At 41.0% G+C, this 16,028-nt stretch overlaps 2 protein-coding genes across 3 annotated transcripts in view; one reads left to right on the forward strand and one right to left on the reverse strand.

Moving 5' to 3' along the window:
* The window catches only part of LOC147359629 (uncharacterized), a 675,420-nt gene that overhangs the window by 334,701 nt on the left and 324,691 nt on the right, over positions 1-16,028 (reverse strand). The gene's annotated exons all lie outside the window — the stretch shown is intronic.
* LOC147359635 (uncharacterized) overlaps positions 9,890-16,028 on the forward strand; it is a 63,840-nt gene continuing 57,701 nt past the window's right edge. The window contains exons 1-3 of the mRNA XM_086335655.1: positions 9,890-9,908; positions 10,322-10,495; positions 10,608-11,572. Coding sequence (XP_086191781.1) covers positions 9,890-9,908; positions 10,322-10,495; positions 10,608-11,275 — 861 coding nt within the window. The 3' untranslated portion in view covers positions 11,276-11,572. The remainder of the gene's footprint in view (positions 9,909-10,321; positions 10,496-10,607; positions 11,573-16,028) is intronic.

Consider the following 16,028-nt stretch of genomic DNA (forward strand, 5'->3'; position numbering starts at 1 on the left):
ATACTACACTCCCCTCATGCTCCTTGGCCTGTTATATTTCTTCATGACTATCCATTCTTCATCAAATCTAGTGTGAAAACACTCAGGTTTCACTGTTTCTTCAGATCTTGGTTTTCTTATGAAGGCTCCCATGTTGCTTAAGACTTATGTTAATAAATTTATATGCTTTCTCCTATTACTCTGTCTTGGTCAATTTGATTTTCAGAGTTAGCCAAGGAATCAAAAAAGGTGTTGTAAAAAAAAAATTACCCCGAAATTTCTAAGAAATTACGATGAAATATGTCATGAAGCTTTTCTTCTTTGTTTTCTTCTAAGACTTTTCTAGATTGAGGTCTTGCATTTAGATCTTTGATCCATTTTCAGTTCTTTTTGTCTACAGTGTAAGGTAAGGGTACAATTTGTTCTTTTGCATGTGGATATCTAGTTTTTTCACAACTGTTTGTCCAAAGGGTTCCCCCGCCTCCATTGAATGGTCTTAGCTTCCTTATCAGGAATCATTTGGCTGTGATTGTGAGGGTTCATTTCTGGGCTCTCTGTTCTATTCCATTGTTCTGTCTGTATTTATACACATACCACACTGTTTTGATTACAATAGCATTGTGATAAACTTGAAATCAGAAAGTGTGAGACATTTAACCTTGTTCTTTTCCAAGATTGTTTTGGCTATTGAAGCTCTCAGCTTTACTGTTATGGCACAGTTATAAAGAGGACAAAACATAAAATTTGCAAAACATACGTGAGGATTCATCATTTTTTTTTTCTAAGTCTCCTAATTTTTTGATATTCAAGTAATTTTCTGTGAAGTCTTTGAAGTCACCATTCTGTCATCAGCCTTGTAAATTTATCTTCATTTATTCAGTAGAGTAACTCTTCCACACGAGCGCTTTTCTAAGTATCTGAACTGTTTTGACATCATGAAATCCTGCATCATTTGCAGGAAGTGCAGTTCTGTTCTGAAATAGATTTGCTCTTGTATTTCATAGTGAAAATAGTTGTTTACATGTACTAACCAGTGAATGCTACCTCACTTGCCTCAATGCATTAGGAGATCTTTGTGTTACGTAGGGAGGGATGTGAAATGGAGACTAATTTTAATAAATTGTCAGTTGTGTAGTGAATATATTTTACAGAATTAAACTGTGAATTTGGGGTTTCTGATGTTAAATAATCAGATAAAGATAAGTTGTCACTGTTAAGTCCACGAGAATAGGTATGTTCTTCAGAGTAAAGTGCTTTGTGAGAAGTGGAAAGAAAACCAAAATACACATGAGGCCCCTGACTTTAAGAGTTGAGGACAAAAATATTGAATGTTCCTGGGTGGGGGAATGAATTTTCAAAGAATTATGAGAAGAATTTTACTAATGAAAACAGATATTAAATAAAAATTTTCAGTTTAGTTTCTCAGGAAGACTGATTAGGGAGGAAAGAGAACTATGAGATGTGGTGTAATTCTCTAAGGAAAAAAGAGGACAAGAGGCTGATAGACAGAAAGGGAACTTGGGTTTCAATTTCTTTTCAAATGAGAGGTAAGAGATGTGTCTCCCATTGGGCTCACATTGTCACACATGTTCTTATTTTTGTGCGCAGATTTTTTGCAGAGAGACAGTTAGAGACCATACAAAGCTTCTCAGTTTTGAATTTATATTGAACACTACAGTCTCTCCATGTTTCCTGTCCCGTGAACTACTCCTGAAGGGCTTTTGTCACAGCTGGCATCCACCCACCTTGATGTTAGTTAGTAACAGCTGAGAGTATTTCCCCTTGGCTGCTACTGAGGCTAAGTCGCTTCAGTCGTGTCCGACTCTGTGCGACCTGACCCCATAGATGGCAGCACACCAGGCTCTGCTGTCCCTGGGATTCTCCAGGCAAGAACACTGGAGTGGGTTGCCATTTCCTTCTCCAGTGAATGAAAGTGAAAAGTGAAAGTGAAGTCGCTCAGTCGTGTCCTGCTCTTCGCCACCCCATGGACGGCAGCCTACCAGGCTCCTCCGTCCATGGGATTTTCCAGGCAAGAGTACTGGATGGGTTGCCATTCACTGAACTGACTGAACTGAACTGAATCTAAGTTTTCCAAATGCCCCCTGACATTTTTACTTTAAACTGTTTCTCTATTAATTCAAATTCAACATAAAAATGTCAAACCTATCATTGCCCTTCTAAATATTACTTTCCCATTTTTCAATGTCATTGTACAGGCCACACCAACTTAAATGAAAATACTGGTGTCATTTTGTCTTCCATTTGCTCACCTGTCATTTAATGTGTCCAAGCCCTGCTGACTTGTCTTTTGAAGGCTATCTTTCATCTGGACTCCTTTTTCTTCCCTCCAAGTTTCACTCTTTCTGGCCCTTACCTCTTATGCCTAAGTGAGCACCATAAACTTCTCTTTTGCCTCCTCACTTCTTCAATTTTTTCCTGTTCTAAGTCCACCCAAATACATCCCTGTTAATCTTTATAGTTGTTGTTGTTGTTGTTTATGTGGGTGTTTTTTTTGGTGTGTTTTTGGCAATGTCACACAGCATGTGTGATCTTAGTTCCCTGACCAGGGATCGAATGCATGCCCTTTCCATTGGAAGCTCAGAGTCTTAACCACCGGACCACCAGGTAAATCCCCAACACTAAAATCTTTTAATGCAGCTCAGTTAGTTCAGTCACTCAGTCTAGTCCAACTCTTTGTGACCCTGTGGACTGCAGCATGCCAGGCTACCCTGTCCATCACAGGGAATATCCACTCCTGGAGTTTGCTCAAACTCAGTTCCATTGACTTGGTGATGCCATCCAACTATCTTATCCTCTGTTGTCCCCTTCTCCTTCTGCCTTCAATCTTTCCCAGCATCAGGGTCTTTTCCAATAAGTCAGTTCTTCACATCAGGTAGCTAAAGTATTGGAGCTTCAGTTTCAGCATCAGGCCCTCCAAAGGATATTCAGGACTTATTTTCTTTAGGATTGACTGGCTAGATCTCCTTGCAGTCCAAGAGACTCTCAAGAGTCTCCTCCAACACCACAGTTCAAAAAGCATCAATTCTTCGGATTAAAGATTTACTGAACATGGCCCAACCCATCAGAACAAGATCCAGTTTCCCCCTCAGTCAGTCTCTCCCCGGTCAGGAAGCTTCCATAAGCCTCTTATCCTTCTCCATCAGAGGGCAGACAGACTGAAAAACCACAGTCACAGGAAGTTAACCAATCTGATCTCACGGACCACAGCCTTGTCTGATTCAATGAAACTATGAGCCGTGCCATGTAGGGCCACCCAAGATGAACGGGTCATGGTGGAAAGTTCTGACAAAATGTAGTCCACTGGAGAAGGGAATGGCAAACCACTTCAGTATTCTTGCCTTGAGAACCCCATGAACAGTATGAAAAGGCTAGCGTGTAAGATGAGTGCAATTGTGCAGTAGTTTGAATATTCTTTGGGATTGCCTTTCTCTGGGATTGATATTAAAACTGACTTTTTCCAGTCCTGTGTCCACTCTGAGTTTTTTAAATTTGCTGGCATATTGAGTGCAGCACTTTCACAGCATCATCTTTCAGGATTTGAAATAGCTCAGTGGAGTTCCATCACCTCCACTAGGTTTGTTCGTAGTGATGCTTCCTATGGCCCACTTGACTTCCCATTCTAGGATATCTGGCTCTAGGTGAGTCACCACACCATTGTTATCTGGATCACTGAGACATTTTTTGTATAGCTTTTCTGTGTCTTCTTGCCACTTCTTCTTAATATTCTGCTTCTGTTAGGTCCACATCGTTTCTGTCCTTAATTGTGCCCATCTTTGCATGACATTTTCCCTTGGTATCTCATTTTCTTGAAGAGTTCTCTCATGCAGCTCTGCTTTAGCCAAAACGCATTATTCATTCTTCTACAAACTTTTTTCCTTTTCCTATCTCTTGGCTTTTACTTCATTGCCTCCTCCATGTTTTCTATCTCTACAAATCCTATTCAGATCCCAAAGCTGCCTTTCTTGATGAGCTCAAGACTAAATGTTCTCTCCCCAGGAACACATGTTTGCCTACATCCCTCCGAAGGCAATTCTCCATGCATGTAAACCCAGAAGTAGGCGACCAGGATACTTCTTAATTGTATAATCATGTCGAATGTGCTCAGTGCATATAATGACAACAAACAGTTGTTATTTATTGAATACCTGCTAAACACTTTGTATTTACTAATAATAGCAACCATTTGTTGAGTTTTTCTTGTGTGCTACATCCTAGACACATTACATCAATGAGTCCACATAAAAGTTCTGGAACGTAGGCAGGATTATTAGCCCATTTTTTCCAGATGAGGAAACTAAGGTAGAGAGAAAACATACAGCCTAACAAAGAAAGTTGTTAGTAATAGTGGGCAGAGCTAGAATTCAAACCCAGACAGTCCAGCTTCTCAATCCACATTCTTGACCACTACCCTGTGTTAAATTATAATGTGTCATTTAATCCTACACTAACCCACAAGGATAAATATTAGCTTGCCCACTATGAAAATTAACAAAATGAAATCCAAAGAAGACACGAAATACCTTCAGTCACACATATGGTTAAGTGGTAATGTTCAACTTTATACCCAGGTCTGTCAGACTCCATTAAACATTATTTTATATGCTTATGCTCTTGAGATCAACACAACTATCTTAAAAGGTTACTATGGGATTTAAATAAGACCATGCATATGTTTTACAAATGCTAATACACTATACTGATGTTGGATTGAATTTCCTGTGAGCATACCCTTATGTCACCACCATACCTATTAAAATTAGGCATATAGTCTCTAAATTTTAATCCTATATGTCTATTGGTCTGTTCATTGGTCTTACAATCTAATAGCTCATGTATATGTATTACTATACTAATACATCTTCAGTCTGTCACATATTAACTAATTGTTCCTAAGCCAGTTTCTTATTCTATCTCTGCTTGAGCTTCCTAATTCTTTAAATGGGAACAATAGCATATATATTAGCTGTTGTGAGAGTTTAATTAATATAAGTAGAATATTTGTAACAGTACAGGGTACACAATAAAATGTATAAAACATCAATTATAATTATGATCATGTCTATAAGAAAATATATAAAAATAAACCTTAAAGAAATGAGAAAATATGAGCTAAACAAATTTTATTTTAGTGTATTGATTAATGATATGCAATTTTCTGCTTTTTGTAAAAGTATTACTAATATCACTAATTTTAGCAAAGAAGTATGATTGAACATATACCATGCTTTTTAAAGTCTGGATATAACATTTTGTGATACAGTGATTTGATGGCCTGGTGATTTTGATGATTTTGATGGCCAAAATGTATTTTGGTTTTTTATTTTAATGACAGTCTCCTTGAAAAATACACTTCACAAAGAAACACAGGTCCTTATGAAAAAGCTTATTCATATACAAGTCTTATTTTTGATCAATACATTCCATCTTATATAATGGTAATCTCTTTTTACAAATTAAAAGAAGGTATATAATGCTTATATTTTTACAGATGATCCTAAAACCTACCTAAAGTCTTCACATGGACAGGCTTTTAACAAATTAGAAAATTTATTTTCAAAGTATTATTAATATTGAAATATGAGGGTTTTACATGTAAAATAAATCCGTCTTAATCTCAGGAACAAAAATCACATAGTGATGGAAGCATTCTTAAACATATGCTTTCAAAATTCTTTCTCCAAACCATGAATTTTCTTCAAAGGCCATCATTTTCTCATTTATTATCAAAAAGTATCACTTTCATTCAAAAAGATTGACAAAGTGGGTATCTTTTGTCAAAAAAAAAAAAAAAATGCTGCTAGATAACATATCACCAATAGCCTTTGTTTTTAGCTCATGATACAGCCGAGAAAGAGTTCAAACCAGGAGGGGGCATACTGTTTTTCCATTTTCTCGCTCTTCTTATTGGCTTGAATTATTAGGATCATCTTGACCAGCAGTTTCTTTGCAGAAAATATATTAAGTCACTTGTACATTTTAAGAGTGTTAATTTATCATCATCATATAGTGTAGAAATCCCTTTCACCAAGAATATGTAATCTACAACATGTCACTGTATGTTCAGAATGAGGTAGCTGCCACCAACTCTGAGTTACAGAGCTCCCATTCCTCTTGCTGGAGAAGGAAATGGCAACCCACTCCATTGTTCTTGCCTGGAGAATCCCAGGGACGGGGGAGCCTGGTGGGCTTCCGTCTATGGGGTCACACAGAGTCGGACACGACTGAAGTGACTTAGCAGCAGCAGCAGCATTCCTCTTGCAGACCATGTGACCCAGAATCATCCACCCTAGTGATTGAGTGATGGAGCCAGTATCAATCATATATTCAATACTAGCAAAGATTAGTGTATTTCTGTTTTCTCAAGATTAAAAACTAAATAGAAATTAAAGTTCTAATAACTAGTGGTTTGGTGGTTAAAAAAAAAAATCTGTTTACCAATGCAGGAGACACCAGTTTGATCCCTTGATGAGCAAGATCCCCTGGAGAAGAAAATCACAAGCCACTCCAGTATTCTTGCCTGGGAAATCCAAGGGACAGAGGAGCCTGGCGGGCTATAGTCCATGGGGTTGCAAAGAGTCAGACCTGACTTAACAATTAAACAATAATAACAAAATATTTTCTTCAGGCACCTTAAAGGACAGCCTTGCACATCCCTAGAACGTACAACCTTATTTTGGAAATGACAGTACTAAGCTGTCTCATGGCAACAGTGACAGCACATGGTCACCAAAGAATAACAGGATTCCTTTTTTCCCCTCAGACCTCTATTCTTCCCTTTAAGGAGACTCAAGCACTCACAGCTCTCCTCTTTCTGTTCTTCACTATCCTTAGTATCAAACTCACATGTATTAACACACACACTTTTAAACTCCATTTCTCTCTTGTTTCACTCTTATTTCTCTCCCCATCCCCCATGAATGTTCCTATTTCCCACTTTTTTTTTTCCCTTTATCTGTGAACTGAAAAATTACCGAACTCATCACATGGACCACAGCCTTGTCTAACTCAGTGAAACTATGAGCCATGCCATGTACGGCCACCCAAGATGGATGGGTCGTGGTGGAGAGTTCTGACAAAATGTCTGCCACTGGAGGAGGGAATGGCAAACCACTTCTGAATTCTTGCCTTGAGAACCCCATGAACAGTATGAAAAGGCAAAAAGATACAAGACTGAAAGATAAACTCCCCAGGTCGGTAGGTGCCCAATATGCTACTGGAAGAGTGGATAAATAACTCCAGAAAGAGTGAAGAGACGATCCAAAGTGAAAAAAATGCCCAGTTGTGGATGTGACTGGTGATGGAAGTTAAGTCCGATGCTGTAAAGAAGAATATTGCATAGGAACCTGGAATGTTAGGTCCGTGAATCAAAATAAAATTGGAAGTGGTTAAACAGGCGATGGCAAGAGTGAATATCAGCATTTTAGGAATCAGGGAACCAAAATGGCTTGGAATGGGCAAATTTAATTCAGATGACCATTACGTCTACTACTGTGGGTTAGAATCCCTTAGACGAAATGGAGAGTCCTTTTGGAGAAAAGGAGAATGGAGAAAATAGAAATACACTAAACTTTGCTAGTATTGAATATATGATTGATACTGGCTCCATCACTCAGTCACTAGGGTGGATGATTCTGGGTCACATGGTCTGCAAGAGGAATGGGAGCTCTGTAACTCAAAGTTGGTGGCAGCTACCTCATTCTGAACATACAGTGACATATAGTCAACAAAAGAGTCCAAAATGCAGTACTAGGGTGCAATCTCAAAAATTACAGGATTATCTGTTTGTTTCCAAGGCAAGTTTATTTCAGTTCAGTCGTGTCCAACTATTTGTAACCCCATGGACTGCAGCACGCCAGGCTTCCCTGTCCATCCCCAACTTCTGGAGCTTGCTCAAATTCATGTTTATCGAGTCGATGATGCCATCCAACCATCTCATCCTCTGTTGTCTCTTTCTCCTCCTGCCTTTGATCTTTCCCAGGATCAGGGTCTTTTTCAATGAATCTTTTCCAAGGCAAACCATTCAATATCACAGTAATCCAAGTCTATGCTCCAAACACTAATGCCAAAGAAACTGAAGTTGAATGGTTCTATGATAACCTGCAAGACCTTCTAGAACTAACACCAAAAACAGATGTTCATTTCATCATGGGAGACTGGAATGCAAAATAGGAAGTCAAGAGATACCTGGAGTAACAGGCAAGTTTGGCCTTGGAGTTCAAAATGAAGCAGGGCAAAGGCTAATAAAGTTTTGCCAAGAGAAAGCACTGGTAAACACCCTCTTCCAACAACACAAGAGACAACTCTACACAGGGACATCACCAAATGCTCAATACTTAAATCAGATTGATTATATATTTTTTTCGCCCAAAGATGGAGAAGCTCTATAGAGTCAGCAAAAATAAGACCGGGAGCGGACTGTGGCTCAGATCACAAACTCCTTATTGAAAAATTCCGACTTAAATTGAAGAAAGTAGGGAAAACCACTAGACTATTCAGGTATGACCTAAATCAAATCCCTTAGAATTATACAGTGGAAGTGACAAATAGATTCAAGGGATTAGATCCGATAGACAGAGTACCTGAAGAACTACAGACAGAGGTTCATGACATTGGACAGGAGGCAGTGATCAAGATCATCCTCAAGAAAAAGAAATGCAAAAAGGCAAAATGTTTGTCTGGGGAGGTCTTACAAACTGAGAAAAGAAGAGAAATGAAAGGCAAAGGAGAAAAGGAAAGCTATAGAAAGGAGAGATAAGAAAGCCTTCCTCAGTGATCAATGCAAAGAAATAAATGAAAACAATAGAATGGGAAGGACTAGAGATCCCTTCAAGAAAATTAGAGATACCAAGGAACATTTCATGCAAAGATGGGCACAATAAAGGGCAGAAATGGTATGGACCTAAAAGGAGAAGATATTGAGAAGAGGTGGCAAGAATACACAGAAAAATTGTATAAAAAAGGTCTTAATGACCCAGAAAACCATGATGGCATGATCACTCACCTAGAGCCAGACATCCTGGAACGCAAAGTCAAGTGGGCCTTAGGAAGCATTACTATGAACAAAGCTAGTGGAGGTGATGGAATTCCAGTTGAGCTATTGCAAATCCTAAAAGGTAATGCTGTGAAAGTGCTGCACTCAATATTCCAGCAATTTGCAAAACTCAGAGTGGCCACAGGACTGGAAAAGGTCAGTTTTCATTCCAATCCCAAAGAACGGCAATGCCAAAAAATGTTCAAACTATGACAGAAGTGCACTCATGTCACACGGTAGCAAAGCAATGCTCAAAATTTTCCAAACTACGCTTCAACAGTACGTGAACCGAGAACTTCCAGATTTCAAGCTGGGTTTAGAAAAGGCAGAGGAACCAGAGATCAAATGGCCAACATCCATTGGATCATAGCAAAAGCAGGAGAATTCCAGAAAAACATCTACTTCCACTTTATTGACTATGCCAAGGGCTTTGCATGTGTGGATCACAACAAACTGTGGATAATTCTTCAAGAGGTAGGAATACCAAACCACCTGACCTTCCTCCTGAGAAATCTGTATGCAGGTCAAGAAGCAACAGTTAGACCTGACATGGGACAATGGACTGGTTCCAAATTGGGAAGGGAGTATGTCAAGGCTGCATATTGTCACCCTGCTTATTTACCTTACATGCAGAGTACATCTTGTGAAATGTAGGGCTGGATGAAACACAAGCTGGAATCAAGATAGGCAGGAGAAATACCAATAACCTCAGATATGCAGATGATACCACTCTAATGGCAGGAAGTCAGAGGAACTAAAGAGCCTCTTGATGAAAGTGAAAAAGGAGTGAAAAAGCTGGCTTAAATCTCAACATTCATAAAAGTAAGGTCATGGCATCTGGTCCCATCACTTGCAGAGATGGGAAACAACGGAAACAGTGAGGGACTTTATTTATGGGCTCCAAAAATCACTGAAGATGGTGACTGCAGCCCTGAAATTAAAAGATGTTTGGTCCTTGGAAGAAAAATCTATGACCAACATGCTGCTGCTGCTAAGTCACTTCAGTCGTGTCTGACTCTGTGCGACCCCACAGACGGCAGCCCACCAGGCTTCCCTGTCCCTGGGATTCTTACTATTTTCTACATCAAGTATAGTAGATTTTCGACATCAAGAATAGAAAGTATTACTACATTCTACTTGTTCAAGTGATGCTTTCACTTGACTTCACATTCCAGGTCACATTCTTTTTTTTTTTTTACTTTTTTAAATTTTATTTTATTTTTAAACTTTACAATATAGTATTAGTTTTGCCATCAGGTCACATTCTTTAATGGCTGGGACGGTGCGCAGGGCGCGCGGGCGGTTGCGAAGGCGCGCAGGGCGTGGCCGAAAGGAGCTACCCCACGTTCGAGGTCAAGGGCAGAGGCCGGGAGGACCCCATGCCCGAGGGGCTGTGGCAAAGAGGAGTTACCCCATATCAGAGATCTGGGGCAGCGTCCCAGAGTGCAAAGCGGCGACGGCGCAGTAAGGGCCGAGAGGAGCTACGCCACGTCGGAAGCCAGGGGCGGCGGCCGCGAAGAGCTACCCCGCGTCCGAGGCCAGGGGCGGCGGCCAGGAGGAGCTACCCCAGCCTGAGGTCAGGGGCAGCGTCCCAGAGTGCCAGGCGGCGACGGCGCAGTAAGGACGGAGAGGAGCTACGCCACGTCGGAGGCCAGGGGCGGTGGCCGGGAGGAGCTACCCCGCGTCCGAGGTCAGGGCCGGCGGCCGCGAGGAGCTTCCCCGCGTCCGAGGCCAGGGGCGGCGGCCGCGAGGAGCTTCCCCGCGTCCGAGGCCAGGGCCGGCGGCCGCGAGGAGCTTCCCCGCGTCCGAGGCCAGGGGCGGCGGCCGCGAGGAGCTTCCTCGCGTCCGAGGCCAGGGGCGGCGGCCGCGAGGAGCTTCCCCGTGTCCGAGGCCGGGGCGGCGGCCAGGAGGAGCTACCCCAGCCTGAGGTCAGGGGCAGCGTCCCAGAATGCCAGGCGGCGACGGCGCAGTAAGGGCCGGGAGTCGCTATGCCACGTCGGAGGCCAGGGGCGGCGGCTGCGAGGAGCTACCCCGCGTCCGAGGCCAGGGGCGGCGGCCGCGAGGAGCTTCCCCATGTCCGAGGCCGGGGCGGCGGCCGGGAGGAGCTACCCCGCGTCTGAGGCCAGGGGCGGCGGCCGGGAGGAGCTTCCCCGTGTCCGAGGCTGGGGCGGCGGCCAGGAGGAGCTACCCCAGCCTGAGGTCAGGGGCAGCGTCCCAGAATGCCAGGCGGCGACGGCGCAGTAAGGGCCGAGAGGAGCTACGCCACGTCGGAGGCCAGGGGCGATGGCCACGAGGAGCTCCCCGGTGTAGGAGGCCAGGGGCGGCGCCAGGGAGGAGCTACCCCGTCCGAGGCCAGGGGCGGTGTCTGGGACGAGCAGCCCCATATCCAAGGAGGGTGGCTGCACGGCCGCCAGAAGGCCAAAGGAGCTATTCTACGTTCAAGGCCGGGAGGGGTGGTGGTGCGCAGATACGCGTCGTCCAAGTAAGGAGCAGCGGCTGCGTTTTGCTGGAGGAACCGTGAAGAGATACCCCACCTCCAAGGTAAGAGAAACCCTCGTAAACTTAGATAACTGAAGGAGGTCTTTCTTATTTAGAGCTTTATAGTGAAAAGATCATTAAAATAACTTCATAGAGAACAATACCACTATTTACCAGTAAATAGTGAAAAACTTAAAAGGAAATAAGTAATTATAGTTATCTGTATCTTATATTTAAAGCAATTTATATTCCATTTCCAACTGGCCACTAATTCTTAGAATGAACAAAGAATTAATTTCTTGTTGTTGCTGTTACCATATACCCAGTGAATCTGTGCACTAGTCTCCGAGAATCTACAGTGTGTCTTACTTTATGAAAAATTGTATAAATGCATATTTATTTTTTAATCTTTTAGTCATCACAAAGTCTTTTTTTTTTTAACAAATCATTGGTATATTGATTTGAATCTTGTCTGGTCTTTTATGCACAAACCTAATACATAGTAAAAAAAAGTCTGTCTTGGACTCGTTATCGTGGAGTGAAACTTTAAAGACTCTTTTGGCAAGCAATCTGCATGCAAGGTCATTTAGATTTCTGTCATTGATTCCTTTGAACTATCTTTTTGATATTAAAAAAATTGTGGTAAAATACACCTAATGTAAAATATATTAATATCATCTAAATCATTTTCAGGTGTGCAGTTCAATAGTATTAAGTTTATCTACATTTTTGTGCAACCAATCTCCAGAATGTTTTAATCTTGCAGAGTGAAACTCTATAACCATTAAACAATGCTACATGTCTACTTCTTCTTAGTTCCTAGAAACCACCATTGCCATATTTTCTTTTTTTACTTTTTGACCCTGCTACAAGGCATGTGGGAACTTAATTCCTTGACCAGGGGTTGAATCTGTGCTCCCTGTAGTGGAAGGGCGGAGTCTTAACTGTTGGACTACTAGGGAAGTGCTCATTGTATTGTATTTTCTATTTCTCTGGGTTTGAGTACCTAGATACTTCCTATAAGTGTAATCAGTCACACAGTATTTGTCTTTTTGTTACGGGATTATTTTAGTATTATGTCTTTTAGGTTTATACAGGTTATAGGACATGTCAATTTTCTTTTTTATGTCTCAGTGATATTCTGTTGTATACATGCATCACATTTTGTTTATCCAGTCATCTATCAGTGGACCTTTGAGTTCGTTCCACCTTTGGGCTTTTGCCCAGCTAAGCCCGAGGGCCACAACTGCTGAGCCTGTGTGCTCCAGAGCCCATATGCTGAAACTACTGAGTCCACACAGTGTATCTAGAGAGTATTCCCCACTTGCAGCAACTAGAGAAAGCCCATGCCCAGAAACAAAGACCCAGCGCAGCCGTAAACATAAAAACAGTGCCCAAGGGTTCCAGCTTTTTCACATCCTTGTCAATGGTTGTTTCTTTTCTTTTTATAGTAGCCGCTTCAATGGGTATGAGCTGGATATCTGTGGTTTTGATTTGCATTTCCCTAATGACTAGAGATGTTGTCCATCTTTTCGTATGCTTCTTGGCCATTCATTTATCTTCTTTGAAGAAATGTTTTTTCAAGTTCTTTGCTCATTTTTGATCAGGTTGTTTTTGTTTCTGTCCTTGTTGAATCTTAGAAGTTGTCTGTATATTCTGGATTGTAACTCATTGTCAGATACATTGTTAGCAAATATTTCCTTCTATTCCATGAGTTATCTTTTCACTCTGTTGTGTCCTTGACGCACAAGTTTTACATTTTGGTATAGTCCAATTTATCTCTTTTAACTTTGTCTATGCTTTTGGTGTCCTGTCTTACAGAGTTCAGACCATGCTACACTAAAATATGACCCCTTGGCATTTTAAGTTGAAGGACTTTGAGAAAACAGCAGTAGCAGGAAGGTTACTTTGACCCTCTGCTCACCCTTCACCTCTGAAGTAGGTCATAATACTCTTTAAGTGAGAAGTGCTTTCTCTATAGATGGCAAAGGTGCATCCTCATCTCCAAAGACAAAAGAATGCCAGAAAGACTCCAAATAGGCTGTTTCCCTCAGTATACTACATTTATCTCTGCTCTTTGCCATATTATATTTCTCCATGACTGTCTACTCTTCATCAAATCTAGTGTAAGAATTTTCAGGTTTCACTGTTTCTTTCAGATCTTGATTTTCTTGTAAAGGCTCCCATGGTTCTTAAGACTTATTTTAAATACATTTATAATTTTCTCCTATGTTTTGTCTTATTCCATTTTCAAAGCCAGCCCGGGGTTACTAAGAAGGTGGAGTAAAAAAAGAAATTCACCTAAATTTCTAAGAAATTACAGTGAAATATGTCATGAAGCTTTTCTTCTGTCTTTGAAGACGTTTATAGATTTAGGTCTTGCATTTAGATCTTGATCTGTTTTCAGTTCCTTTTTGTGTATTGTGGAAGGTAAGGGTACAGCTTGTTCTCTTGCATGTGGATATCTAGTTTTCCCACAACCCTTTGCTGAAAATGCTGTCTTTTGTCTCACTGAATGGGCTTGGCTTCCTTATCAGGAATCATTTGACTCTGATTGTGAGGGTTTATTTCTGGGCTCTCTATTCTATTCCATTGTCTGTCTGCATTTATGAAAATACCACACTTGTGATTACAGTGTGAAAGCGTGATAGTCACTCAGTTGTGTCCGACTCTTTGCCGCGCATAGACTGTAGCCCTCCAGGCCCCTCTGTCCATGGGATTTCCCAGGCAAGAATACTGGAGTGGGCAGCCATTCCGTTCTGTAGGGGATCTTGTCGACCAAGGGATTGAACCATGGTCTCCTGCATTTCAGGCACATTCTTTACTGTCTGAGCCACCATGGAAGCTTTGCAAGAAGCTTGAAATCAGAAAGTGTGATACCTTTAAACTTGTTCTTCTTTTTCAAGATTGTTTGGCTATTCAAGCTCTCTAGGTTTACTGTTATGACACAGTTATAAAGAGGACAAAATCTGTAAAATATTTGTGAGGGTTCATCAGTTTTTTCTAAGAATCTTTCTTAATTCTTTGATACTCAAATCAATGTGAAGTCTTTGAAGTATCTATCATGTCATCATCCCTGTAAATGTATCTTCATTTGTTCACTGAAGTAACTCTTCCATATGACTGCCTTTCTAAGTGTCTGAAGGGTGCTTTGATATCATGAAATCCTGCATCTTTTACAAGATGTACGATTCTTTTCTGAAATGGATTTGCTCTTATATTTCGTGGTGCGAATAGATGTATACATGTGCTCACCAGTGTATGCTGCCTCAGTTGTCTCAGTACATTAGCAGATCTGTGTGTTCAGTGGGGAGGGCTCTTAAAAGTAGACTAACTGTTATAAATTGTCAGTTGTGTAGTGAATCTTTTTTACAGAATTAACCTTTGTGAGTTTGGGGTTTCTGATGATAAGTACTCAAATAAAGAAAAGTTGTCATTGTTGAGGCTATGAGAATGGATATGTTCTTGAGACTGAAGTGCTTTGAGAGAGCTGGAAAGAAAACCAAAGTGCTCATGAGTCCACTGACTTTTAGAGAGTTGAGGGCAAAAACACTGAGCGTTCATTCCTGGGGAGTGAGTTCTCAAGGACTTATGAAAAGAATTTGACTAATTAAATAAAAACTGGTATTAAATGAAGAATTTCAGATTAGTTTCTCAGGACGAATGATTACCGAGGAAAGAGAAATATAGGATGTGGTGTAACTCTATAAGAAAGAAAGAGGAAAAAAGGATGATAGATGGAAAAGGATCTTGGGTTTCAATTTCTTTTAGAATAAAATGGAGGTAAGAGATGTGTCTCCCGTTGGGCTCCCATTGTCACACATGTTATGTTAACGCACAGATTTTTTGCAGAGATACAATTAGAGACCATACAAAGCTTCTCAGTTTTGAATTTATATCAAACACTACTGTGTCTCCGTGTTTCCTGTCCCGTGAACTACTCCTGCAGGGCTCTTGTCACAGCTGGCATCCACTCACCTTGACATTAGTTAGTAACAGCTGAGAGTATTTCCCCTTGGAACTACCTGCAATTTAATGAGGGATCCTAGACATTTAGTAGAACCATATACAAAAGTTATAAATATATATGGAGGCATTACAAGCATATGTATAAAGTCATATTGTTTTATTCCTTCTCTACTTGTTTCTATTGAGGGTGTTTATTGAATTTTGTGCTCATCACAGTATTAGACTGAGAACACGAAAATTAACCAGTCCTTAAGAAGTTTTCTATCTAAGTTCTCAACCAGGAGGCATAATAGTACTCTCTCCATGTTCGAACATATCTGGGGACAGTTTGGTTTGTTCCAATGACGTGGGGGACGTTACTGGCATTTAGTGGGCTGAAACACTTGAGAAAGATGTGCATAGAGCAGAATCATCCAGCCCTAAGCAATGGTGTCTCCATTGATAAACAAATGCTAGAAAAAGTATAATACTCATAGCAATGATTTATTATACCGCACTGTCTTAAGCTTACCTTACCTGCCTTGTTTAATTTAACTTCACATTGACATTT

This window comes from Bos grunniens, chromosome 14, assembly GCF_055505025.1.
Source record: "Bos grunniens cultivar Pamir isolate PY7600 chromosome 14, Bosgru_T2T1.0, whole genome shotgun sequence".
Classification (NCBI taxonomy): Eukaryota; Metazoa; Chordata; class Mammalia; order Artiodactyla; family Bovidae; genus Bos; species Bos grunniens.